At 49.0% G+C, this 27,749-nt stretch overlaps 1 protein-coding gene and 1 long non-coding RNA gene across 4 annotated transcripts; one reads left to right on the forward strand and one right to left on the reverse strand.

Annotated features, from left to right (window-relative positions):
* Nucleotides 1-27,510, forward strand: AKAP8L (A-kinase anchoring protein 8 like). 3 transcript variants are annotated; one of them, XM_036089144.2, is made up of 15 exons: nt 17-204; nt 5,859-5,933; nt 11,027-11,059; nt 11,367-11,424; nt 11,527-11,607; nt 13,479-13,932; nt 14,035-14,131; nt 14,215-14,285; nt 14,648-14,711; nt 15,513-15,621; nt 17,070-17,211; nt 17,314-17,419; nt 17,654-17,784; nt 26,951-27,046; nt 27,123-27,510. In XM_036089144.2, exons 1-15 carry the CDS (start codon nt 192-194, stop codon nt 27,435-27,437), a joined length of 1,845 nt encoding a protein of 614 aa, XP_035945037.1. In that variant the 5' UTR covers nt 17-191; the 3' UTR covers nt 27,438-27,510. The 3 variants fall into 3 exon arrangements, with proteins under 3 accessions (XP_077910481.1, XP_035945037.1, XP_035945036.1); XM_036089143.2 differs by having other exon boundaries at nt 21-204; nt 11,367-11,607; XM_078054355.1 differs by lacking the exons at nt 26,951-27,046; nt 27,123-27,510 and adding an exon at nt 17,515-17,564 and having other exon boundaries at nt 1-204; nt 11,367-11,607; nt 17,654-17,748.
* LOC144378949 (uncharacterized) lies at nt 21,660-27,046 on the reverse strand. The gene is made up of 3 exons (XR_013440891.1): nt 26,936-27,046; nt 24,850-25,058; nt 21,660-23,219 (listed from the first exon to the last, which is right to left on the reverse strand). It is a non-coding gene; the product is annotated as an uncharacterized LOC144378949 (long non-coding RNA).
* Nucleotides 27,511-27,749: the final 239 nt, after the last annotated feature.

Raw genomic sequence — 27,749 nt, forward strand, 5'->3', positions numbered from 1 at the left:
TGACATGAGGGTGGGCTGGGATAGACAGCCCTCTCATCCAATAGGAGTAAATCCAGAGTCCGACGCGAGCCAATGGGGCCGGGAGGTAGGGTTCGGTCGTCTTAGAAGGGACTCGGGATTGTCGCCGCTATCCCGGCGTCGGACGTGTGGGACAGCTGCCTGAGTCCTCCGGTGCAGTGTTCGCTGCTGCCATGAGCTATACAGGTGGGCCCGCAGGGTTGGGGTCGGGCTTCGGGTGGGGAGGGACAGGGACGTGCCAGAGCCGCACCGCGCTCGCCCGCACCTCCCCAGGGGCCTGGACGCTGCCCTCTCTGCGGTCACAAAATGGCGCCGCGGGTCCGTCGCCTCAGGTTCGCCCCGCTCACGCCTTGGCGCCTCAGTTCTTTGTGCTCCGGGCCTCGCGTCCGGCTCCCGGCCGCCCAAGGTCTTGGCCTTTGTCGCCTGTCCGAAGGCCCCGGCTTGAGCGTCTGCGTTCTCTGAGCCCCTCACCTCCGGCCTAGGTCCGGTCTCCTCGGATCTAGGGACCTCAGGTCGCCCTTCCTCAGGCCTTAACCCTTCAGATCGGGCAGCGGGCTGGGCTGCCGTCGCCATTGCCGCAGCCTACCCCGCACAGTTTCCCTGCAAAATGCCGCAGCTACGCACCCCCCAGCCCCTTTGCCTGCCCCAGGCTGGGAGAGGCGCCAGGCCCCAGGGCGATGAGCGAGGGAACCTTGGGCCCAGGGGGCTGAGGCTGAGCCTGAGCCTTGAGAGGAATGGCCGGCTTTTCCATTAATTCATTCACCATCTGTCAGAGTCATCGCGTCAGGTGCTCAACAGGCCCTGGGAAATTGACAGGAAATCCTCAAGCAGCTTATGGGCGGACCTTAACAGGAAAACCAATGGATGTAGGATATCCTCCGCGCGCAGTAAGCCGAGGGGCTTTCTCGTTTGCGGGGGTGGGGTGGGGGTGGTTGGGGTCAACGTAAAGAGGTGACGTTTGAGCAGAGGCCTGAATGGAGTGAGGGAGTTAAGGATATCTGGCCCGCGGTGCCGTCGGCATGAAGACCCAGGAGCAGAAGCCGCTTGGCTTGTTAGGAGATCAGCTAGCGAGGCCAGTGGGATTTGAGCAAAGAGGGAAGGGTGGATGAGGAGATCGGAGAGGGGGCCCTGGGCTATGCTCGGACGGTTGTGAATTATCCGGGGGAATCTGAAAGGCCGCCCGGGTTTGCCTTGGCAGTAACACATGAAGCTTCTCAGCCGGGAGCCATAGACTAGGCCTCCCCTTCGACGGGGGTATTAGGCTCGAGCAAGTATGGTTGCTGGGTAACCTGCATTCTCCTTGGAATGTTCGGGACTGACAATGATACTGGATCCTCCTCTGGTGCTGTTCCGTAGGCTGTTTTATGTTAGCCTCAGCGAAGAAGTAGTGCCAGGGGTCCCTCCTCTGGCCCCCAGCTGAGGAGCTTCGCAAGAACCCTCGTTTTTCAAGCAACCATCCCTTAGCCCAGTGGTTCTCAACCAGGGGTGATTCTGCCCTCCTGCCCCCACCCTCCAGTACATTTGGCATTGTTTGCAGTGTTTCTGGTTGTCATATCTGGGAGTGGAGTTGTTACCATCATTCAGTGGATAGAGGCCAGGAATGCTGCTAACCATCCTATAATGCACAGGGCGGCCCCCACCACAGTAAATTATCCAGCCGGGAATATCAGTAGTTCCAAGGTTGGACAGCCTTGCCCCAGCCTTTGTGTGGCTTTCCTGGTTCAGGAGAAAAGTCAGTAGGGTTGTTGCTGCCATCTCTGGAATTGAGATGTAATCCTTTTCACCAAGTCTTACCAAGAACTCGAAGACGGTTTGTTGGTTTTTAGAGACAGGACTGCTAAAAAAAAAACAGAAGATGAATGGTTGGGTGCTGTGAAGTAGCTTAATAATGGAGCATTTAGATTTATAGACAAGGAGACTAGAGTTAGGGAGGTCACTAACGGCCAGGTCTGAATTTCAACTCCAGATCTTGTAGGCTTTAATTCTTGGCTCACTGAGGGAACCAAGGTAATGAGATAATGATTACTTTTTCCTTGATCTTGATCAACTAAAAACCATAGCAGCTTTATAATGTGAGTCTTTCCCTTTTAAGAAGCAGACCACTAAAGTAAAAAAACATTTTAAGTCACATTTCAAACAATTTCTTTGCCTTTAAGAAGGAGTCTGGAGGCCTTGAAGCAAATGTTACCATTATTTTCAAGCATAGGAGGTGATTAAAATAATTTATCTTTTTGATAACTTGTCCAGCTTTTGAACCTAGTTACTTTACGTGTACTTCCCCTCTCTGGCACTGAGGGGAACGATGGGAGCAATGGAAAAATAGGACAGAAAAATCTAAAATCAGGCCTTCAAACACTACCAAACCTTTTATAAGAACATTGATTTCGGGGTGCCTGGGTGGCTCAGTCGTTAAGCGTCTGCCTTCAGCTCAGGTCATGATGCCAGGATCCTGGGATCGAGCCCCCATAGGGCTCCCTGCTCAGCAGGAAGCCTGCTTCTCCCTCTCCCACTCCCCCTGCTTGTGTTCCCTCTCTCGCTGTGTCTCTCTCCGTCAAATAAATAAAATCTTAAAAATAAAAGAACATTGATTTCACACAGTTTGTGTTGGGAGTGTGTAAGGGGTTTAGCTGAATGGTTCTGGCTTGGGATCTCTCGGGTTACATTTTGGTTGTCACTTGGGACTGTAGGCATCTGCAGGCTTGATCGGGACTAAAGGATCCACCTCCAGGATGACTCAAACTCACATGGCTGGCGAGTTGATGCTAGCTGTTGGTTCCTCACCATGTGGGCCTCTCCACAGGCCTGTTAGAGGGTCCTTACAACATGGTGGCTGGTTGCCCCCAGAGTGAATGATCTAAAAGAGAGCAAGGCAGAAGCCTTGAAAGTCCTGCTCAGTCATTTCTGCAATCTTACTGGTTACACTGGCAACCTGTATTAGTTTGGGAAGGGACAGCAATTTTAGGAAGCAATAATCAGTAGAGGCCATCTGGGAGGCTGGTTACCACCAGATGGTAGAGGTTGGAGTCAATCTAACCTCATTCCAGTTGTCCTCTAGTTTTTATCACTTTCTGTCATTTCTTCAAAGAATCCCCTTTCAAAAAAAGAAGGAAAGGAATAAAATTGAGAAGCTTTGTGTATTTTTTTTTAAAGATTTTATTTATTTATTTGACAGAGAGAGACAGCGAGAGAGGGAACACAAGTAGCAGGCAGAGGGAGAGGGAGAAGCAGGCTTCCCACTGAGCAGGGAGCCCGATGCGGGGCTCCATCCCAGGACCCTGGGATCATGACCCGAGCGGAAGGCAGACGCTTAACAACTGAGCCACCCGGCGCCCCAGCTTTGTGTATTTTTTTTTTTAAAGATTTTATTTATTTATTTGATAGAGAGAGACACAGCGAGAGAGGGAACACAAGCAGGGGGAGCAGGAGAGGGAGAAGCAGGCTTCCTGCCGAGCAGGGAGCCCAATGCGGGGCTCAATCCCAGGACCCTGGGATCATGACCTGAGCTGAAGGCAGACGCTTAACGACTGAGCCACCCAGGCGCCCCAGCTTTGTGTATTTTTGAGTGAAAAAGGTGTCACAGTCTAACCAAGAGGGAGGGAGGGATTATGGTGTGTAATTATCATAAATCCATGGTCTGACCCTTAGCTTTCTAGGGCCAAACACTTATTTTATTTTTTCACCCAGAGCTGTTCAGGGTGGTAAATCAAACCAAGAAGAGAAGGGTTTACAAGCCAGATAAGAATTTATTCATAATTGAAGCATAACTTGCTAAAGAAGATCCCGCTCTGGAGACAGTACTGTGCAAAAAGATGTTAACATGGGGAGGACAGAACTAGAGCGGAGGTTGCCATTGACCTCTGAAGGTTTGGGGGATTATGTTTCCTTTTTCCCAGGGAAGAAGGAGGGCCCCTCTCCCTTGAATAGACATAGATGCTTTGCTCTGCAGCTTTCATACTATGTTCCAGTTAGTATTCCTATCAGGGTGTGATGGTTCCAGCTCCAGCTGCAGTATGTTTAAACCATGTTACCTGAAGTCTGGAACCATTTTGCTGGTGGCTATATTGCTGAACAGACAGGTTTCCGGAAGCTAGTTAAACAAACAGTGGAGAAGGTAGGTGTAGGGTATTAATTTTTACACTGTGGGGCTTCTCCACAAGTGAACCGTCCAAAACATGCTTTCAGTGTTTCTTGTGGACATTGTTTAGGAGGTAGGCATCTTGGGAAGGTCCTCGGTCCCTGGAGGGAATCCATTGTAACTTACCCTCCTTAATTAGGGAAGGTAAAAAAAGGTTAGCGTGGATACTTTTGCCTTTCTCCTTCCCCAGCACCAAGTCTCAATTCCCTTCTCTGGGAAGTAAAGATAAAGTGTGGGTCCACTGATCTTTACTTGAAACCCTTGGAGCTGGGTATATTTTGGAATTCTAGCTTGAGAGAAGGACATTCCACAACACCCCCACTGGGGTCTGGGGCAGCACCCTGTAATTAAATGCATTTTTTCTATACTAGGTTGGGTAAAGAAAAATTGTAATTGTCCTCACAGGTCAGTTTTGTCCCACAATGACTGTTGGCACCACATATGAGGAGAACACTTGGTTTTCAGACTTTTTGGACTTGGGAACTGCAGGGTAAGGGATCTTGGCCCTGTTCCCTTTGTTGGCTGCGATGAGGATGAAATAAAATAATGCAGATAAGGCTCTTAGCACCCTGCAGGGGAAACACTTGTTCAGTGTTGGCTTTTGTTGTGGTCATCTTTGTTGCTATGGTCCTAAAAGATGAGCTAGAGAGACTGTCAACATGTAACTGCCTACTCCAGGGGAGGCACTTGGTGTATGCTTTCGTTGTAAAAAAGAAAAAAAAGGGGGGGGCTATTAAAGGTACTAGCTTTAATTTTTAGGTCATGAATTGGCTCTGATGAGAATAGGCAAATATTGCCTCTTATGGTAGCCATCGTAGTTCCAGTGCTAAGGGTAAATCTTTTAAAAATAATGTTTGTAAATGTAATTTTAAAGATAGTGTCAGGATTCGTCATTTAAGAGCAATAGTTTCTGATAGAGGTTCAAGTTTTCCTTATTTAGTACTAATTCATCTTAAGTCAAGAAATAGTTTGGGGGACACCTGGGTGGCTCAGTAGTCAGTTGAGTGTCTGCCTTCGGCTCAGGTCATAATCCTCAGGTCCTGGGATGGAGCCCCGAGTCGGGCTCCTTGCTCAGCAGGGAGCCTGCTTCTCCCTCTCCCTCTGATGCTCCCCTTGCTTGTACACACACACTCTGGCATATAAATAAAATCTTAAAAAAAAAAAAAGTTGAGAAAGTAGGAAATAATATGCATACTCTGCATAACATTGTTCGGTAAAAACATGCTCACCCCAAGTAATTGCATTTTATACACATTTTTTAATGGGAAAACTAAAAAATACAGAGCAGTTTTGGTTTCAGATCTGGGGGAAGGGAAGGGGTAATATTTGCCTTAACATTGTTCAGAACCAACCCCCATCCTTGTTTGAATTGGAGGCAGCTCACCTTTTGGTCATTTGATAAATAAGTATTTTCCTCATTTAACTGAATAATTTGGGCACTCATTTATCGAAACTGAATACTGGTTTAAAATGTCTGAACATTTTTATCCAGTTCTTCTGGTGTAGCAAGTTAAATATAGCCTGCCTTTTCATTAGCTAATATGTTCTGGAGGTATAATTAAAGTGTTGAGAAGCTAGAGTGTTTGGAGGCTTTCCACTGTGGGGGCGGGCGGTGGCCTGCCAGCCAGTCTACACTGAAGGGTAGTCTTAGGTTATCTCCATGTGGCTTGTTTTGGGAAATTAACCACACTGTGCATATATTTAGGCTTTGTCCAGGGATCTGAAACCACTTTGCAGTCGACATACTCAGACACAAGCGCTCAGCCCACCTGTGATTATGGTAAGTGTGGGCCCTTGGGAACCAGAGGGTGACTGCTCTGCCTTCTAGTGGCAGAGCAGCCTCGTGTCTTCTCAGTTGCCGTTGATTCTGCTCTCACTGTCTTGCTTGTCCAAATGCAGTCTTGTGTAAAACAGTGTGGTGGGCTGTTAGAATAGCTAGTGCTTCCCTTGGAGGCAGTAATGGGAAAGATGTCTGCTTACGGAGTAAGCTGGAGTTCTTGGAGCTGTAAATGATTGGTTCCTTTGACCCTGTAACATGTTGTTAGAAGTGCATATGGTCTGTGACAAAGGTCTGGCTTCACAAAATCCCCTTGAGGGCCTGGGAAGGAGAGTAGCCAATCAAAGTCCAAAGGATTGGTCTGATCAGAAACCTAGCCATCAGTTTAGCTTCAGGGTAGTGTGTGGGACCTGTATGAAAGAGAAGCTGCCTGTCTGAATCTAGCAGGGGTTTTAGAGACAGTCAGACCATCTCAAGCCAGCGGGCTCCTCACACAGGGTTGAAGGAAAATGTCCAATCAATTTCTCAGTCATCAGACATACTAAATCTCTAATTCAGAAATAGCCACTCAACAGAATCCGTAGATGTTCTCTTGGTATGCTCTGGCAACCCCTAACTGCCAATAAATGCTGGACTTCCTGTGGTCTGTGACCATAGATGTCTGAGAAGGAGCCCTCTTTGGAATTAATAAAGATAATGCTTTGCTTGCTGAGGTGGGTAGCTTGTTGTACTACTAGGATCTGGGGAGACACTGAACCTACATTGTGACACTGCCTCAAAAGTCACTGAATACATGGACATAAACTCCCTGAAGTATTAGCAGCCAGTCCCAGGGGGAGAAGGAGACTTAAAATGTTTCGAAATTGAGTAAGGAGGTATCAGGTGTTTCCTAAATGAGGAGAAACTTGGTGTGTATGGCTTCCGTATCTTGCCCTATCTGCCTCACCCCTTTTAATCAAACAGTAGTCCCAGATTGCACAGCTTTTTTGAATTCTTTTCCCTCTGGTTTACATAGTCTCGGTACGAGCATTTTAGCAGATGCACCATTTGCAAATCTTTTCTCCCAGTCTGTGGCTTGTCTATTCTCTTGTCAGTAGTGTCTTTCAATCAGCAATAATTGGGCCTTGGATAAACCTCATTGGCTACGATACTGCCAATGAAGTCCTATTTATCAGTCTTCTCTTTAATATATGGTGATTTGGGGGTCGCATCTAAGAAATTTTTGCCTAGGGGTGCCTGGGTGGCTCAGTAGGTTAAGCGTCTGCCTTTGGCTCCTGGCAAGATCCCAGGGTCCTGGGATTGAGCCCCCATGTCAGACCCCCTGCTCGGCGGAGAGCCTGCTTCTCCCTCTCCCTTTGCCACTCCCCCTGCTTGTGTGTGCTTGGTCGCTCACTCTCTCTCTCTCTCTCTTTCTCTCTCAGGTAAATAAATAAATAAAATCTTTATGAAAAAGGAAAGAAAGAAGGAAATTTTTGCCTAACCCAAGGTCACCAAGATTGTCTTCTGAGTTTTCTTTTAGGTGCTTCCTAGTTTTATGTTTTCCATCTGTTCTGTAATCTATTTTTAGTTAGTATTTCTACAAGGTATACAGTGTAGGTCAAGATTCTTTTTTAACTTCGTTGAAAATCAATTGAACCTATATGTGTGGGTCTGTTTCTGGACTCAAATTCTGTTCTGGTCATCTGTGTATCTGAATTTCCTCCAGTACCAGTCCGTCTTGATTACTACATAATGAGTCATGAAATCAGTTAATTCAAGTCCTCCAGTTTTATTCTTTTTCCAGAATTGACTTGGATATTTTAGTTCTTTTCTTTTTGCATATAAATTTTAGAATCAGTTTGCCAATTTCTGTAAGAATTCCTGCTGAGATTTTGAGTCCAATGGCCTTGAATCTATAGATTCGTTTGGGAGAATTAACATGCTAACGACATTAAGTGTGCCAATCCATGAATACAATGTCATTTGATTTATTTAGATCTTTGATTTCTTTCATTAGTGTTTTGTAGTTTTCAAAACACAGATCCTGCACATAGTTTGTTATATCTGTACCTAAGTATTTCATATTTTTAGTGCCAAGGTAAATGGTATTTTTAAAAACTTTAGTTTCCAGTTGTTCATTGCTAATTTGGAGAAATTGGGTTGATTTTTATATATCGACCTTGTAATAAACCTTGCTAAGCTCACTTATTTTTGTAATTCGTATAGGTTTTTTATGTAGGCAATTGTGTGAAAGAATAAAAATGGTTTTATATTTTCTTCTGGCTTAAATTGCAAGAGCAGTATAACAATATTTAAATTACATTTTGGGGGCGCCTGGGTGGCTCAGTCGTTAAGCGTCTGCCTTCGGCTCAGGGCATGATCCCAGGGTCCTGGGATCGAGCCCCGCATCGGGCTCCCTGCTCCGCGGGAAGCCTGCTTCTCCCTCTCCTGCTCCCCCTGCTTGTGTTCCCTCTCTCGCTGTGTCTCTCTCTATCAAATAAATAAAATCTTTAAAAAATAAATTAATAAATTAATTAATTAATTACATTTTGGAAAATAGTCAACTGCGATCCCACCATTTTAATACTTTCATCCGCATTCCTGTTCTAAGTAGTTGAATAATTTATAGGTGGATAGAATTGTGTATCCTGCTTGATTTGCTTACTGTTAGAAGCATTTCCTTGTACTACATAAGGCTTAATGGATTCTTTTTTGATGCCTGTATGAGGTATGTCACTGAGAAGGTAGGCTATAACTTCCTTGAAGTTGAACATTTACATTGTTTTATACTTTTGTTCTATAAGTGTTGCTTACTGTGAACATCTACTTTTCTTCTGTTTGTTTTTCTCTTGCTAAAAAAAATTACATCCCAGGGCGCCTGGGTGGCTTAGTTGGTTAAGTGTCTGCCTTCGGCTCAGGTCATGATCCCAGGGTACTGGGATCAAGCCCTGCATCGGGCTTCCTGCTCAGCAGGGAGGCTGCTTCTGCCTCTCCCACTACCCCTGCTTGTTCTCTCTCTCTCTCTCTCTGTGTCAAATAAATAAATAAAATCTTAAAAAAAAATTATGTCCCTAAAATTTCCTATGTCAACACTGGTCTCATCCTCCTCTGGAGGTGGAAGTGAGCTCTGACGTTCTTTTGGAAGGGGCAGGTCTTGGGGACTCCCTAGGCCTCATAATGTAGATAAAGGTTTCCCCTTTGAAGGGACCTGGCTGAGAAGCCTCCTTCAGGGAGTCTGAGTTGCTCTGGGCATAGCAACTAGCACGTGGAGAGTGCTTTCTGAGTCCTGTCTGTCACAGGGCCATCACCTACCTGTCCACTTGTCTGTCCTTGTGTTTACAGTTTAGCGTCCATTCCTGCTTCCTTTCCTTGTACTTCCTTGCTCTGTTCTGGCAGATTTTCAGCAGCTAAAGCCCTGGAGGACCATACACAGGCCTCATAAGCAGAGTCCCAGTGGGTCTGCCTTTGCTTCCCAGTCCTGTCTCCTTTTGAATAGCCCGTGTCCACTGTTCCTGGTGCAAACACCATGTGACCAGGCTCTTGTTAGTTGCTGGGGCTAAGTGTGTATGATTCCTTGGTTGCCTCTTGCAGCCTCTCTTCTTGCCTGTCAGAACTCCTCTTTTGCCACTCGTCTCGTATGTGATTTCCTGCTGCCGGCTGTCCCTTGCTGCTTTCTAGTTAGAAGTGTCTCCTTTAGGGGCACCCGGGTGGCTCAGTCGTTAAGCGTCTGCCTTCGGCTCAGGTCATGATTCCAGGGCCCTGGGATCGAGCCCCGCATCGGGCTCCCTGGTCAGCAGGAAGCCTGCTCCTCCCTCTCCCGCTCCCCCTGCTTGTGTTCCCTCTCTTGCTGTGTCTCTGTCAGTTAAATAAAATCTTTAAAAAAAAAAAGAAAAGAAAAAAGAAGAAGAGTCTCCTTTAACAGACAGTGCTCTGGGCTGCCCAGCACTGCCAGCCACTGCTCTGTGTGCTCATGACGATAGTTGTTAAATAAAGGAATGAATGAGAAGCCTCTGCTTTGACTTCCCCAACCAAGAGGATTTTTGCTTTGTGAGCTCTCTGGAGCCCAAGGTGCATTAAACATAACGGTCATCTGGGGTTCTTTGCTGGTTTCTGACACCTCCCCGTTCTGTTTATGCACTGGATTAAGGAGGAACCCAACTGTAGGACCTACCTCAGCCTGCCCCTGTCCCTCTTTTCAAGTTTATACACTCTTGCTCTCCTGTGACTGGACTCTGTCATTCCTCACGCTGCCATCTCAGAGCTTTGGTCCCTGCCCTGGGATGAGCATGTCTTGTCTGTCTGCAGGGTAGAGATAATAGGGAGTAGGAGACAACTCTGGAGTCTCACCAGAGACACTGGGAAAGTTCTGGTGGACTCCCTTGGGCAGGAACCATGTTTGCTTGACTTGGAATTCCCACTTGGCTTTGCACTTTGTCAGTTCTCATTGGCTTTATGTTTCTGAAGGGATGAATTTTTCTTGTGTGCTGTGATAAAATCCAGAGCATATTTAGTTTATAATCCAGATTATTCTGTCAATAGCATTTCTCAAGCTGGGAATTGTCTTGTCCTTACCTCTGCTAATGTGTTTCAGCATAGCACACTCGAGATTCAAGGGCTTGGTGGCCCTCCCTGTTAAGGCATATACTTGGGGGACTAGGATAGTCCATTTCTCTGTTCCATATGGCTTTTTTTGGGTGATTTGAGTGACATGATTTTCATGGTGGATGTGGGCTCTGTGCTGAACTTCTTGTACAGCGTAGTCTGTGTGAGGCACCAGAAACCATTCTCCTCTTCCTCTGACTGGTGCTTAGCAGGAAGTGGGGATAATCTAATTTTGGCTCCTCAAGGGAGGAGTATGAGAGCCAGATTCCTCAGCTGGCGGTGTTGGCAAGGGGAGGCTCTGGAAGTAGCAGACGGTCAGAGCCACGGAAGTTCAGACACCAGGGCACAGGGTGACCTGGCTTGTTTATGGAGTGCTCTTAAGCTCAAGGCTTCTCAGGGGAGGTTCATTCTTCTGTCACCAGTCAGATACTGGGAATCATCGTCTCTGTGCCTGAATTAAGCTTTTGTTGTATTATAGTCAATTGTAGATGTAATTGCGCTTTTCCTTTTTGTAGGCTATGGAACTTGGAACTCTGGGACAAACAGAGGCAAGTATTCCCATGATTGCTCTCCTCTCCCTTGGGATTGAACTGGTTGTGTGTTTCTGACACTGCCCAGCTTGCCCAGAGTGTATCGGGAGGTGCCTTTGGGGGCCCCGGGGCCAGCTACTCTTTCACAGGAGGTCCTGGGCTGGGACCCACCCAGCAGAATGGCCAGACCCACCCAGCCTCGGGTGGCTAGGGTCCCCAGCTTGTCTCTGTGACAGAAGATGTCCTTGTCTCTCTGTCTGTCTCTGTCTGCCTATCCTCTCCCTATCCCTGCCATCTCTGTCCGTCTCTGTCTTCCTCCTTGCAGGCTACGAGAACTATGGCTATGGCTACGGCTATGGCCAGGATAACACCACCAACTATGGGTATGGTATGGCCACTTCAAACTCTTGGGAAATGCCTAACTCTGACACAAATGCAAACCCTAGTGCTGCGGGTAGCGCCAGTGCCGATTCCGTTTTGTCCAGAATTAACCAGCGCTTAGATCTGGTGCCACACTTGGAGACAGACATGATACAAGGAGGCGTGTACGGCTCAGGCGGAGAAAGGTGAGTAGCTGTCTGCCCAGGGCTGTGGCTCTGCCGGGGCGCCTGCTGCCTGCCTGCACCTCCCTCTCTGACCCGCCTCCTGTGTTGCCTTCCTGTCTCATTGCTTTACTGCTGGGGCTCCCAGAGACTGCTCAGGGTCTGCTGTGCTTCCCTTCTCCGGCCCAGGCCCCCTCCCTGCCCTTTGCAATTGCCTGGTGGCCAGTCTCTCCCCCAGCCTGTAGGGGGAGGAACGAGCCCCGACTGGGCCAGCTTCCCTCAGGACCGGAGTGTGAAGTGGCCCCTCCATCTGGAGACAGCCATTTGGAGTTCTCATGAGACTTTGTATCCCACATGGTGTCAGGGCAGGACAGATTGGGCTGGGCATGAAGCAGGGCGGTGAGCCTTTGGGGCTGACCACAGCGAGCTGGGCTGTCCCCACATAAGAGACAGAGCAGATGTGGATACTTCCAGGCCACTCTTCTGAGCCTGACAAAGGTGTGCCTGTTGGGCCTCAAAAGTGCCTTTGTGAGGAACTGTTGTCATCCTCATTCTTGAAACACAAGAGGTCACACTCCTTGCCTGAAGGCACCCAGGAGTAGGTGGTGGAACTGGGCCTGCCTCCTAGATGTGCCCTATTCCGCAGCATCATGCTGTGTTTGTCTCTCACTTTCTAAACTGGTGCTGGCTCAGAGGTCCTTGTACCCTAGTGAGAGGCTTCAGTGAGGAGGGCACATGTTGGCATGGAGTATCCTAATGGCTCCAGCTGACAGATGGGAGGAGAGCAGAGAGTAAGGAGGGGTCGAGCCAGGCACTGGTGGGTTCGGGTGAGGCCCCAGGGCCACTGGGGGCAGAGGCTGCCAAAGGGACTTGCACGCATTGGCTCTGTAGCACGCAAAAAGGGTGGGGGGGATCCCCAGACATACCCCATGCCCTTGTGCTTGGCAGCCACTGTGCTTGGAGCTGAGGCTGCTTAAGGCAGAAGGGGCTTGGCTTTTGGCTCAGTGGCTGTGTGGACCCTGTCGCTGCTGGTGCCAGCTGCCCGTGGACTTCCTTGCTACAGCCTAGAACTGGGGAGCAGGGGTGAGGGAGGGCTGACAACTGGGTAGTGCTGGCTGCTTCTGCCACAGCTGCTGGCACTTCTTGGCTGCCCAGGTTTGCCGGAGGGGCCTCTGTGCCTGTGAGATGTGTGGGGTTAGGGACTGGGGTATGTGGGCTGCACCCACTGTTAGAAGAGCTTTCTGTGGCATTCTCTTTCTCCCAGGAGGGAGGTTTGGCCTGCCTTCCCAGTTGCTGTGGAGGGTTTGATCCCACAAGGTTGATGTGATAGAGCTTTTTCTCTAGTCCCTTGGCAGAATCACAGTGACTTTCCTGGGAAACACTCTCCACTTTGTCTCCCTTCTCCTTTTGGATGGTGAGGGCCTTTGGAGGATTGGAAGTTCCCTCAGCCAAAAGGGATGAGACCAGCACAGTGTTTCCCATGGGCATCATCGGTCCTTTTGGACAAGTATTTGTGTGCCTGACTGCCGCATACCACAGGACGCTGGGGTGCTTGGTTCTGCCCCCTAGGAATAGCCTTGGGCATTGTGGCTACCACAAATATGTACATGCTTCCAAAGGGCTAAGGGCTGCAGGGTGTCTCTGCCCCTATCTGAGACCTACTCCATCCCGTTGTCAGTTTTTCTTTGGGTCCCCTAGCTGGTGCAGAGGCTCCTGAGAGGCCTTCTTATTGGCATTCCTGAACATTGAGCCTCTCTGACAGGGTGGCGTAGGTGCTGGAGTAGGACTTCCTGTCCCCAGGACAGGGAGCTTTGGGGAAAGGCAGAAACAGTAGGCTCCACCCAAGGGTAATGGGACCTGAGGGCATCCCTGATGCTTGCCACCTGCTTCTGCAGATATGATTCCTATGAGGCCTGTGACTCGAGGGCCATTCTGAGCGAGCGCGACCTATACCGGTCAGGCTACGACTATGGCGAACTTGACCCCGAGATGGAAATGGCCTACGAGGGCCAATACGATGCCTACCGCGACCAGTTCCGCATGCGTGGCGGCGACACCTTTGGCCCACGGGCTCAGGGCTGGGCCCGGGACTCCAGGAGTGGCCGGCCGATGGCCTCGGGCTATGGGCGCATGTGGGAAGACCCCATGGGGGCCCGGGGCCAGTGCATGCCTGGTGCCTCCCGGCTGCCCTCCCTCTTCTCCCAGAACATCATCCCCGAGTACAGCATGTTCCAGGGCATGCGTGGCGGGGGCACCTTCCCAGGTGGCTCCCGCTTTGGCTTCGGGTTTGGCAATGGCATGAAGCAGATGAGGCGGACCTGGAAGACCTGGACCACGGCCGACTTCCGGGTGAGTGGAGGAGGCCATCCCTCCCGGCCCCTGACTGGGTGGAGCGAGGAGCGAGGAGCATGGAGCCACCTGCCCTGACCCAGCTCCCTCTTTCCAACCCAGACCAAGAAGAAGAAGAGAAAGCAGTGTGGCAGTCCCGATGAGCCAGACAGCAAAGCCACCCGGACGGACTGCTCAGACAACAGTGATTCAGACAACGGTGAGCTGGGCACTGGCCTGCTGCTCCCTGCCCCCCCACCCTGTGGGGCTCCTGGGCTGAGTTTGTCTCTTCATACTTTTCAGATGAGGGCACTGAGGGGGAGGCCGCAGAGGGCACTGAAGGCACCGAGGCTGTGGAGAAGGGCTCCAGAGCAGTAAGTGGCTGGGCTCTGTGCATTGTCAGCAGGTGGGGCCTGTGAAGAGCGGGCTGGCTGAGCCCCTGTGCCTCAGAGCAGGGCTCTCCACGGGGGCCACAGGCCATCCTGATCATGCACGTGTGAACAGCACAAGGGAGGTGGAGGTCTGGTGGAGAGAGCACAGGCTGTAAGCAGGCCGTCCAGCCGGAGGCCGGGCTTCTTTACCAGGAAACGGTAGAATGAGCCCCTCTGTGCAAGGGCTGCTGCGGGGTTGTGAGGCTTTTGGCTTAGTGCCTGGCACTTAGCAGGGCCTTGTCATTCAGAGCCATTATAAACAACTGTACACGCTTTAACATGGGGTTTTTGAAATGGTGTCCTAGGAAGGAGAAGACGAAGAGGGAAAAGAAGAAGGCAAAGAAGAAAGCAAAGAGGATGCAGAAAAGGGTGAGTCTTCTGAGTGGCCTGGATGCCGGGGAGACTCTTCCAGGCGCTCACAGTTGGAGGGATCCAGCCGAGGGCAGGGTTGTGACAGAAATGTGGACGGCATTGGTTTTATCTTCCGGTGGGGGCAGCAAGCAAAAGAGTTGGGGGGAACCTCAGGCATACTCCCTGCCCTCGGTCCTTCAGTAGTGCACAGTTCCAAGTCCTCAGTGGCTGGTATCTGAGCTGGGACCTTCAGTGCAGTTTTTACGGCTCTGGTTTGCGTGTCCTCTCCCTTAGCGCCTCTCCAGCCCCTGTTGGGAGTCCGTGTCCCCCTACCTGAGTGATGAGCGCCAGCAGGTACCTAACAGTAAATCCAGCCTCAGCCCACTGTTGCCGCGGTGCGCCGTGGGGGGGTGGGCTGAGCCCTGTGAGCTTTCGGGTCTTTACCTCTGGGGGCTGCACTTAGGCCTCAGCCGTGGCCTCCCTGCATCCCGCTACCTGGCCCCTCTGAACTTGTGCCAGTGTCCCCACCGAGACAGCTTCTGTTTGCCTTCCAGCCTCCCTGTGGCCCTCTGCAGAGTATGGGTGTTCTGGAGAGCGGTGGGGTCAGCCTGTGTCCTCCCCTCTTCGGGACCTAGGCCAAAAATGGTTCCCTGCCCAGCCCAGGGTGCCCAGCCCTGCTCATGGCCGGAGTCCTTGTTCGAACGGCTGTTCTCAGAATGGACTGTCTGGAGTAGAAGGCGGGTTATCCAGCCGGAGGCCCCAGGGCCTGCCCTGACCTGGTGGAACCAAGCCAGTGACTGTACTCCTCTATTTCTACAGGGGCCCTGAGCACCCAGGATGATAGTGGCCAGATCAAGCGCAAGTTGCAGGCAGGCAAGAAGAGCCAGGACAAGCAGAAAAAGCGGCAGCGAGACCGCATGGTGGAAAGGTAACCGGCTTCCCTCCACTCCTTTGCCTCTGCCTCACTCTGGGGCTGCCGCCTGGAGAGCAGGGCCATAGCTCTGCCGCCTCGCCGCCCTCTGGCCTCCCTCGGGAGCTGCCACCTGCTCGGCCGTGCATGGACCCTGCTTCCCGCCAGGCCCAGCTCCCAAGGCCTGACTCGTTCCCTGCCCCACTGCGGCCGCCTGGCGACCGCTAGCGTCTTTGACCTGAGACCCGACACTGCTCGGCACCGTTGCCCAGAAGCTCCAGCGCTAGGTCACTCGGCGCACGAGCCCCGAGGTGCACTGGGGGCCTGATGCCCCTGCGGGAGGGGGCCAGCTCATCAGAGACTCAAGGTCCAAGGCGCCTGTGCCACCCCAGCTAGCTGCCAAGAGGCCGCCGTCGCGCCCAGGAGAGATGGCAGCACCTGTGGGCTGTGGCAGCCTCGGGCCTGCCCTCTGCCCTGCCCGCCGGCCCTGTCAGGCCGGGCCTGTCTGCGGCTGAGGCCTTCACGCCCCTTGGTCGGGTCTGTCTGCCCTCAGGGCTCCCGCACTGGCGCTTGCCTCCTCCTCCGCCTCAGACTCTTGCTCTTGCTGGACCTTCCTCAGCCTCGCCGGCGCCCGGCCCCTGGGCTCTCCAGACAAAGCTGACCCCGTGGCCCAGATAAGGACGTCCGGCAGAGGTAGGGACCCGCCCCGAGGCCTCGGTGGCGGCTGGCCTCCTCCGCCCCTTGCCACGGCGGCCTGCTCCAGCCCAGGCCCCAGACCCCGGGCTTCTGCTGTGGACACCAGGCCCAGACAGAGCACCTCGCTCAGGTGACTCCAGGCTGCCCTCTGGCAGGCCAGGCGGGCGTCCTCCTTCCAGCTCAGACTGGTCTCTTCTTGGAAGAGGAAGATGAGGCAGCAGGAGCCCAGGCCTGCTTGCCTCCCATCCCTCCCGACACCACCCCCAAGCATTCTGAGCAGAGGATGGGCTGGGCCTTTCAGTCCCCCAGACCCAGAAGGAAGATGCAGCACCTTTTCGGGCCCTGCCTCGGGACTGCGTACTCCAGTCTGCACCTCAGGGCCACCTGGCTCACGCCAGGGCATCCTTCCTTCCGGTCCCCAGCTGGGCCAAGTGCACACGCTCGTGCCCAGCCTTGGTAGAGAGGCCCACCGGCAGCCTTCCAGCGACTCCTTGCCTGTTGCAGCAGCTGCTGCCTCGGGTTTCAGCCTCCTGTCTGGGAAGGAAGAGCTCCTCCCCTGCCCCCCCACGTTGCAGTAACTGCAGCCTGCAGACTTTCTGTCCCTTTCTACTCCCGACCCCACTGGTCCCAGCCTGTCCCCCTGCTGGGACCGCACTTCAGAGGCCCGTGAGCAAGGCCTGTTTCAGGGCTCGCAGCTGGGTTGGGTGAGGCGGCAGCACTGCTCCCTGGGACCCTCGAGGCCTCAGCCCCTCATTTCTTTCCTGTGGCAGGATTCAGTTTGTGTGTTCTCTCTGCAAATACCGGACCTTCTACGAGGAGGAGATGGCCAGCCACCTTGATAGCAAGTTCCACAAGGAGCACTTTAAATACGTAGGCACCAAGCTCCCCAAGCAGACAGCCGACTTTCTGCAGGTGAGCCTTGGAGCAGCAGGACGGCTGCTCTTAGCTTCTCAGACCCCTTGGAACATAGAGCAGCCCGCACAAACCTTGGTATCTCCTTGGTATCTTCGGCAGGAGTATGTCACCAATAAGACCAAGAAGACAGAGGAACTCCGGAAAACCGTGGAGGACCTTGATGGTCTGATTCAGCAGATCTACAGAGACCAGGATCTAACCCAAGGTGAGGAGGTTCCATCCCACTCCAACCAGGCAGAGACTCAGCCTGCCCTCCTCTGGTTCTCAGAGTGGGGTCACAACACCCCTCTGTTCCCCCAGGGAGGGTCAGTGAGAACAGCCTCAGGCCCACGTGGAAATGGCAGGGCGAGGTGAGGAGCTGGTCTGGTGTTTTCCCTAAACTGCTGGGTCTGTCTCAGGCACCTGGAGCCGGTGGTGACCCTCCTTCTCCCCTCTGCAGAAATTGCCATGGAGCATTTTGTGAAGAAGGTGGAGGCAGCCCACTGTGCAGCCTGTGACCTCTTCATTCCCATGCAGTTTGGGATCATCCAGAAGCACCTCAAGACCATGGATCACAACCGCAACCGCAGGGTGAGTGGCCACCAGTGCCCTTCCGCCGTCCTGTGGGTGGACTTGTGGGGAGGTCCTGGGGTTATAACCTCTGCTTGCCCGTGAGGAACTGCAGGAGATGTGGCGGGGCAGGCAGATGTAGACTTTTCTGGCAGTGTAATCAGTGCAGCTGCAGGGAGAGGGGAGGGGAACAGGGACTCTGCTGTTAGAGCTGGACCTTTAAGGCTATGGGATATGGGGACCTCCGTGTGCATAGGGGCCACAAGCCAGAAGAGATTCAGAAACCCAAGAGGAAGTGTACATTGTGCGTGTTGCTGGAGGAGGGGTTCATGAGGGCTGGGCTGAGGGGCTGGGCTCACTCCTATAGGCAGCAGTTTTTAAGTCCGGCACTAATAGGATTAGAGTTGGTGTGGCACCTGGTGTGGAGGGAGACGGACGGGGGGGCGGTGGGGGGCACACGAGGAACTGCTGCAGTACCAAGATACAGGAGTATCTTGGGATACTCCATTTTGGGAGTGATGAGAAAGGCTGGGCAGAAGGACTGTTTAAGGAAGTGAACAGGAGTCTGGGATGTCTCGGGCTTCTGGCTTGGGTAACTAGGTAGACAGAGCTGCTGCTAAGATAACGGGGTAGGGATATGGTACAGGGAAAGGGGTGAGTCTGGCAAGAAAGTGAACAAATTCAGTCTTGTTTTCCACTGTATCCTCAGTGCCTAGCACATAAGCCAGAGGAGGTGTTTTTTGATTGAGGGGGTGACCTGCTGGGCTGAAGGTGGCTGTTAGAGGTCTGCTCGGGGGGGGGGGGGGCTGGCGGGGGGGGGGGCGCTGCTGTGCAATAGGGAGAGAGCTTGAGAGTTCCAGGACCAGGTCTGGGCCAGGAGAGGCTTGACTGCCACCACCCTGGAGGAGGCAGAGGGGATTTATGTACATATGATGGCAGCCAGGGGGAGCATAGGAAATAGCATTTCTCAACGTTTTTCCACGGCCATCAAATTCATCTCTGGTCTTTCTTGCTGCACTGATTCTCAACAGTAGGATGGGGGTAGGTGGTGGAGGAGATCCTGTGGGGATCTTGCCAACACCAGGTTCTGGAACTGGGATCTGATAAGGCTGTTGGAAGAGAGCAGACTGCAGTGCATGATATTAAAATGTGGGAAATCTAGGTGAAATGAGTGATAGCCAGTAAAACATAAACTCAAATTGATCTTAGAAGTTTAAAAAAAAGAAAAAGCCATAGCTGCTAATAAAGGGGTACAGAAGGGTGGGGAAAGACGGAAGATACTTAGAAATTAGCACTAGACATTGTTGATTTATAGAGATTTGAGTATAATTTAAATACTGTATTTTTAGAGATTCCAGACTGTAGGAATGAATGGAAAGCTTCTAATTATTATTTTTGGTCACAGCTTTATTGAGATATAATTCATATAGCATACAATTCACCCATTTAAGCTCCATAGTGCAGTGGTTTTTAGTATATTACAGTTGTGCAGCCATCAGCACAATCAGTTATAAAACATTTTTTTTTTTTTAAAGATTTTATTTATTTATTTGACAGAGAGAGACACAGCGAGAGAAGGAACACAAGCAGGGGGAGTGGGAGAGGGAGAAGCAGGCTTCCTGCTGAGCAGGGAGCCCGATGCGGGCCTCGATCCCAGGACCCCGGGATCATGACCTGAGCCGAAGGCAGACGTTTAACGACTGAGCCACCCAGGCGCCCAGTTATAGAACATTTTTATCACCTCAGAAAGAAAAGATAAATTTATCATGTGCCTTTTAGCTATCGCTCCCTAACCCCCCTGCCATGTTTCCCTGGCCTTAAGCAACCACTAACCTATTGTCTGTCTCTGTATATTTGCTCATTCTGGGCATTTCACGTATATGGAGTCATGTAATACGTGGTCTTCTGTGATCAGCTTCTTCCACTCAACATAATGTTTTCAGGGTGTATCCAGGTAGCATGTGTCAGAACTTCATTCCTTCGTATGGCCTAATCATATTCTCTTGCATAGATATACCACATTTGGTCTATCAATTCATTAATTTGGGCATTTGGATTGTTTTCACCTTTTGGCTATTATGAATTATGCTATTACAAGCATTTGAACATTTGTGTACAAGTTTTTGTGTGGGCATATGTTTTTATTTCTCTTGGGTACATATCTAAGAGCAGAATGTCTAGGTCCAATAGTAACTCTTTAACTTCTTGAGGAACAGCTGGATGTTTTCCAGAGTGGCTGCACCATTTTATATTCCCATCAGCAGTAGTGTGCGGGTTCTGATTTCTCCACACCTCTCTAGCACTGATTATAGGACTTTCTGATTCTAACCCTCCTAGTGGGTGTGAAGTGGTATCCACTGTTTATTTATTTATTTTTTAAAGATCTTATTTATTTGAAAGAGAGAATGAGCGGTGGGGAGGGGCAGAGGAGAGAGAGAAGCAGACTCCCCACCTAGCAGGAAACCCGACGTGGGGCTTGATTCCAGGACTCTGGGATCACGACCCGAACTGAAGGCAGATGCTTAACGAACTGAGCCACCCAGGCACCCCTATTTTTTATTTGGATTTCCCTAATGACAGTGATGTTGAGCATCTTTTAATGGGTTTGTTGGCCATTTGTCTATGTCCTTGGAAGTTGGAGAATGTCTATTCAGATCCTGTGTTTATTAATTGTATGGTCTTCTTGAGTTAAAGAGTTTTTTATATATTCTAGGGGCGCCTGGCTGGCTCACTTGGTTAAATGTCCGACTCCTGGTCTGGTTTCAGCTCAGGTCATGATCTCAGGGTCATGAGATCAAGCCCCCCCCATGTTGGGCTCCGCACTCAGTGCGAGTCAGCTTGAGATTCTCTCCCTATCCCTCTTTCTCTTCCCCCTCTCCCCCACTCTCACTCCTGTGCTCTCTTAAATAAATAAATAAATAAATAAATAAAATCTTTAAAAAAGAGGTTTTTTTATATATTCTAGATACAAATCCTTTATCAGACCTACACTTTACAAACATTTTCTCCCAATCTGTGGGTTGATTTCTCACCTTGATGTGTCTATAGCACAAAAGTTTCATTTTGACGAAGACCAGTTATTTATTTTGTTGGCTTGTGCTTGGGGTGTCATGGCTAAGAATCCATTGTTAAATCCAGGGTCACAAAGATTTATCCTTGTGTTTCTCATAAGAATTTTATAAGTTTTAGCTCTTTTAATTTGGATCTTTTGATTCCATCTCTTTTTTAATCCAGTTTGACTATCTTTTGATTAGATTGCTTAATCCATTCACATTTAATGTTACTACTGAGATTATCAGATTTACATCTCTTGTTCTATTCCCCCTTTACTGGTTTTTTGTTTTTTTTTTATTTTTTAGTGTAACATTTTAATTTCCTTAATGATTTTTTTTGTGTGCTACATTCTTTGGGGGGGGCATCATTTTCTGAGTGGTTTCTCTAGGCCTTATACATATTAACTTCTCAGAATCTTTTTCAGATATAATAACTTAATTTCAGTGGGATTGAGTTACTCCTATATAGTTCTCTCTACATAGAAGGTTGTTGTGTTATTACTGTTGTACGTAGTATTTTATCTGTATGTTATAATCCCAGTAACACAAAGGCAATAGTATAATACAGTATCATGACTACTTTATGTAATTTTATGTCTTTTAAGGAAGCTTACAGAAGAAATGAGAGCAATTACACATTTCTAGTTTTTGTTATATTAGCCTTCTTATTTCTCATTTTTGGTTCTCTTCATTTGAGTTTTACCTGTGGATTTAAGTTACCATCTGTAGTCACTTCCTTATTAGTTCAATACAGCTTTAGTCCCCCCACTTTCTTTGTGCCATTATTGTTAAACTTGTTATATTTCTATATGTTATAGGCCAGACAGTACAAGTGTGTCTGTGTGTCTCTGTGTGTGTATATATTGCTTTGTACTTCTTTTCAGTCAGTTGAGAAGACAAGCAAAGAATTACACGTTTATAGTTTCTTTTATAATTATTTTTATTGGTCTTTCACGTGGATTCGCATTACTGTCTGGAGTCACTTGCTTTCAGCCTGATGAACTTCCTTTGGTATTTCTTACAAGGTCTGATGGCAGCAGACTCTCTCAGGTGTTCTTGATTGTGGAATGTCTTTATTTCACCTTTATTTTTGAAAAGATAGCTTTGCTGGGCATAGGAGTCTTGGTTGACACTTTTTTTCTTTGAACATTTTAAATACGTTATTTTGCTGCTTTCTGGCATTGTTTCTCATGAGAAGCCAACCTTTAACCTTATTGGGTTTCCCTTTTAAGTGATAATTCATTTTTCTTTTGCTGCTTTCAACATTTTTCCCTTGTCTTCAGCTTTCAGCATTTTTATTATGATGACTCTTCTTGTGGATCTCTTTGTATTTATTCTACTTGGAGTTTGATGAGCTTGTTGGATGTCTAGATTAAAGTTTTTCACCAGATTTATCAAGTTTGCGTGCATTTTTTTCTTCATATATTTTTTTCTGCTTCTTGTTCCTCTTCTTCCGGTGTTTCCATTATGCATGTGTTGGTTCATCTACTGGTGTCCCAAGGTTGTCTGAGAATATATTTCTTCCTTTGTTCTCTGTTTTTCAGATCATAGCTCTACCAATCTATAGATTCTCTAATTCTTCTGCCAGTTCAAATCTACCATTAAGCCCATCTAGTGAATTTTTCATTTCAGTTATTGTACTTATTTGTCTAGTCAAATTATTTTTTGAAGGCTCTCTCATCCCCACAATGTGAAGCCTTTGCTAGGGTGCCTTGGAGGAGGAAGCCGTGGGCAAGTGCACAGCCACCCTGGGATAACAGTGGTTTTTGACTGACAGGGTTCTCTTTTTTTCTTTCCCAGACTAAACTTAACTATTATAAACTACACAAATTGTTGGTTGATTGCTGTGTTGTTTTCAGCAATGCCTTGAGGCATTAAATTGCTCTCCAATCTGATCCAATTAAATAAATCCAGGCTCTTTTATACCGATTATTTTTGAGGTCATTGAGAGTTCTGAGCCCTGGAGGCTCTTCTTAGCTGTTTTATTGGTTCTCTCTGGTAACGGGGACAGCTGATGGTTTAGCTTATATTAGTATCAAATCTACCGGTCTCCTTTTAATTGCTTTTCCCCACACCCTCCACTGTTTTGAGAGAGCCCTCTGTCTTGAACTTCCTTACACACTTGTGAATAAAGTAAGTTCCTTTGGGAAGAGATTTGGGAGCTCACTGTTTTAAGGCCTGTCCCTTGGTAAAACCTGGGCCTGGTAGCTTTTCATTACTCAGTGTTTCTTCATTTGCTGTATGTCCTTAGGACCTTTTCCTTTGACTTTAAAGGGTTGTGTTGTTCTATAGTCTTCATCGGTTTCACTAGGGAGTAGGTTCACGTAGCTTCTCAAGTTGTCATGCTGGAAGTCTATCCTCTGATGTGTTTTTAGCAAGATTTTTAAACCTAATTCCAAAAATCTGATAAGGATAATGCCAAAATGAAACTGTAGATTAGTTTATTATTAAAGAATAAAAGTGTTAAGTATAATATTAGTAATTACCAATCTGGTAGTGATTCAACTGTGTACTACACTATAAGTAAAGTTTGTTTCTGGAATACAAGGATGGTTCAGTAAGAAATTAGCAACAGTATCAGTATGAAATGCTGGAAATGAAAACTTTATATGCAAATAACGTGATTATATTCTTAGAAAAGCTGAATGATTCCAACAAAATGGTCTTTGAATTAACAGAATGTAATAAAGGAGTGGAATTCAAGATAATACCAGAAAGTAATAGCCTTTCTCCATTCTGGTAATACCCAGTTAAAAATGAAAATGGGGAAAAATCTACTCACAGTAACCACAAAGTGTATAAAATAACTAAGAATGTAGATTTAAGAAGAAACGCCAAGGATAGGAAATAAGAATTCAATGAATAGAGGAATAATGGTGTTCTTCATAGGAGGTTTAATAGCAGAACAAAACAAACACTACATTGCCCCATATTAATGTGGACAGTTCATGGGATTCCAGTCATATTCTGGTGAGGGGGACTGGATGAAATTGGTTTAAAGTTTATGTTGTAGAATTAAGTCTAACAACAGCCAAGAAAAAAATTTTTTTTAAGATTGTACTTATTTATTTGACAGAGAGAGACACAGCGAGAGAGGGAACACAAGCAGGGAGAGTGGGAGAGGGAGAAGCAGGCTTCCCACTGAGCAGGGAGCCTGATGTGGGGCTCGATCCCAGGACCCTGGGATCATGACCTGAGCCGAAGGCAGATATCTGCTTAACCAACTGAGCCACCCAGGCGCCCCAACAGTCAAGAAAATTATAGAAACGGTGGTAATTGAGTTCAGGGAGTTGGTTTAGCAGATATAAATTTTTTCAAAGCCACTGCAATTAAAAACAAAAAATGATACTGGCATAGTAATAAAGCAGTGGAACCAGAATAGAGTCTAATGAAAGATGTCAGTATGTTTTGGAACTTAGTAATTGTCAAAGTCAGTACAGGTTCCTTATCTGAAACTCTAGGGCCAGATGTTTTCAAATTAGTTTTTGGATTTCAGAACAGCTACATGGTAATGATCACTAACATCCCTAGTGGGACCTGGGAAAATGACTTGTAGTTGAGCCATCAATAATGCCTCAAATGACTTATGTAAGTGGGATAAATAAAGATGGTATAAAAACACAATGGAGGGACGCGTGGGTGGCTCAGTCAGTTAAGTGGCTGCCTTCGGCTCAGGTTATGATCCCAAGGTCCCGGGATCGAGTCCCACATCAGGCTCCTTGCTCAGCGGGGAGCCTGCTTCTCCCTCTGCTTGTGCTCGCTCTCTCTCTGACCAATAAGTAAATAAAATCTTACAAATATATACATACGTATATACATACATACACAATGGAGCTTAGGAGAAAACTCTTCCTCTGGATTTCAGATTTGTGGAGAAGGGATTATTATAGACCCATATGTCAATTTAATGGAGAAACAATTGTTTATCTCATTAATTTCTGGGACAAAAAGCTGGACCCCTAACCTCCCACCATATATTAAATTCCAGAAATAATGTGAAAAATAAAAGAGCAAAATTTAGAAGATTGTTTACCTTAAGGTTACAGAAAGCCTTCCTGAGCAAGCCAGGAAACCCAGAGGTCGTGGAGAAGATGACCTCCTAGAATGCTGGGCAGGTGGCCCCATGTGTGTATTAGATCACTCACATTCACTGGTGGGCGGGAAATGCCACAAGAGGCCTCATCCTTCTTTTTTCTTTCCTTCAACCACAAAAGTATCCAACAGTAGTAACACCTGATGCTGCTGAGGAGGCAAAAGGATAAGTACATTGTTTTAATACAGGTGCAGGAAGCCGACGTACTATAACTTAATACAACTTTTTTGCAGAGTACTGAGGTACCATCACTTTGGGGAACCTGTTGGGTAGCACCAACATGGAAGTATTTAAGTTTATTCTGGTGGTGTTTGGTCCTTGTAGCAAAAATCTTGAAACCATGTAAGTGGGCTTCCCTTGGGAGTTGTGTGTCCATCTCTATGCCTACAAGGGAGGAGGATCATGTGTTGGCAAGTAAGGAGGTGCAGAGGAAATGGTCTGACCTAGCATCCTAATTGTGCATCTTTAACTTGTTTGATTTTGATCATGCATGAGGGCTATCCATATTTTCCCCAAATAGTAGAGAAAATGAGTAAAGAAAGAAAGGTGAATGTGGGAAAAGGGAATCGAAACAGCAAGTGAGAGGATGGTGTAAAGAGTTGGCTGGGGTGCAGCAGTAGGGTTCCTGGGGGTGGGTTCCCCCATGCCAACAAAAATGGCTTTTATCATCTTCTTTCAGCTTATGGCTTTACACATACATTATCTTCATAATGATGAAAGTGAGATTTGCCTGTACTTAAACCATTGAGGAAACCACTTAGCATTTCCATGTAAATCCTTCCAGACAAAAAGGCTCTGGCATGTTATGCAAACTGGCCCATCACACACCTTTCTCAGCACACAGGAGGAGATGAGCCCTATTTTTTTTTTTTTAAAGATTTTTATTTATTTGAGAGAGAGAGAATGAGAGAGAGCGAGTACATGAGAGGGGGGAGGGTCAGAGGGAGAAGCAGACTCCCCGCTGAGCAGGGAGCCCGATGCGGGACTCGATCCAGGGACTCCAGGATCATGACCTGAGCCGAAGGCAGTCGCTTAACCAACTGAGCCACCCAGGCGCCCTAAGCCCTATTTTTTTTATAAGATTTTATTTATTTGAGAGAGAGAGAGGGCACACAAGCGGTGGGGAGGGGCAGAGGGAGAGGGAGACTCCCCGCTGAGTGCAGAACTCCACACGGGGCTTGATCCTAGGACCAGACCCTGTGAGATCATGACTTGAACTGAAAAGTCAGTCGTCTAACCGATTTAGCCCCAGAGATGAGCCCTATTTGCATGGTGTTCTTTTGAATGTTTTATTTAACTACTTCACAGAACTTTTAGGTGCTTTCCAGTTTTTCACTACTTCAACTATGTGCATGAATGTTTCCAAGTCTTAAACTTAGGCTAGAGTCTTGTAAAGAATTACTGAGACAAATTTTTGAGACACTTTTACTTTTGATACATTTTATCAGACTGCTTCCCAGAAAGTAAGTAAACAGTTGACCCTGTCATCGTCAGGGTAGAACGGTCTCTCTTCACTTTTGCCATTTGGGGTATAATTCTTCATCCTGGGAATTCTATGGGTTAAAAGGAGGTACATCACTTAAATGTACTGTTTGGCATTTGTATTCCTGCTCTTATATCCTCCCTGTTGATCCTAAAGAGTTCCTTGCATATGGGCAGTTGGCTTCTTGTTATGGGTTGCACCTCTGGCTTTTAGGTTTCCTAATTTGTTCAGTTTGTAGTTTTTACGTAAGCACATCAGATTTCTGCTGTACAGCTGTAAAGACGTATGTCTTTAATCAATTACACACAGTACGTATGGTGTGGAAGAATGGAGCATTCGAGCAAAGATCAGATCAGGTCTTGGCTCCGTGCTTGTAGAGTGGCCCTACGCTTGCACCCAAGGTACACTTGTACACTTTCACCACGTGGTTAGAGTGCTTGGCTGGGCTGAGCTCGGGGCAGGGGGGTTTGGGAGGGCTCCGCAGATCTAGTGGGGTGGGGGAGGGGGGCTTTCTGGCGCCCAGACCGGCCTCTCCAGCCCTACCTGCCTTGCCTGCAGCTCATGATGGAGCAGTCCAAGAAGTCCTCGCTCATGGTGGCCCGCAGCATCCTCAACAACAAAATCATCAGCAAGAAGCTGGAGCGCTACCTGAAGGTGAGGCGCGCCGGCCCCTGGCCTCCGGCCCCCGCGGGTCCTTCCCTCCCTTCAGTGTTCGCCTCCTTCCCCACAGGGTGAGAACCCGTTCACCGATAGCCCCGAGGAGGAGAAGGAACAGGAGGAGGCCGAGGGCGGCGCCCTGGACGAGGGGGCGCTGGTCGAAGCGGCAGGGGGCGCGGAGGGTGCAGAGGGCGCGCCGGCGCAGCCCCCAGTGCCCCCGGAGCCGGCCCCCGGGGCCGCGTCCCCACCACCACCGCCGCCCCCGGAGGAGGAAGAGGAGGAGGCCGTGCCCCTGCTGGGCGGGGCGCTTCAGCGCCAGATCCGCGGTATCCCGGGCCTCGATGTGGAGGCCGACGACGACGAGGAGGGTGGCGGGGGCGCACCGTAACCCGGGCTCCGGGCGGGCAGGACCCGCGTGGCCAAATCTGGAAGCCGAGCCTAATAAAGCTCTTCCCATCCCACTTATTTCTCGTTAGTTTGTTGGTACGCAGCACGGTAAGCGTAGGAAGGAGCGGCATGCGCCTCGGCGCGGGACCCAGGAAAGGGTGGGAGTGCGCCTGCGCACTGGCGGCGGGAAGGAAGACGGGAGCGCCTGCGCGCAGTAAGACTCCGTGGCCGCACCAAAACTCCCAAGATGCTGTGGAAGCCGAGCCCAAGCAACCGGAAGGCCCGCTGGGGCGACAGGGGCGGGGGCGCAGTG

Source organism: Halichoerus grypus, chromosome 1, assembly GCF_964656455.1.
Source record: "Halichoerus grypus chromosome 1, mHalGry1.hap1.1, whole genome shotgun sequence".
NCBI classification, from domain to species: domain Eukaryota; kingdom Metazoa; phylum Chordata; class Mammalia; order Carnivora; family Phocidae; genus Halichoerus; species Halichoerus grypus.

Excerpts from the sequence above, each read along its gene's own strand:
- AKAP8L (XM_036089143.2), top strand. Across the intron at positions 17,212-17,313 it reads AGACAGCCGACTTTCTGCAG|GAGTATGTCACCAATAAGAC; the intron begins GTGAGCCTTGGA and ends TATCTTCGGCAG. Across the intron at positions 17,420-17,653 it reads AGACCAGGATCTAACCCAAG|AAATTGCCATGGAGCATTTT; the intron begins GTGAGGAGGTTC and ends TCCCCTCTGCAG.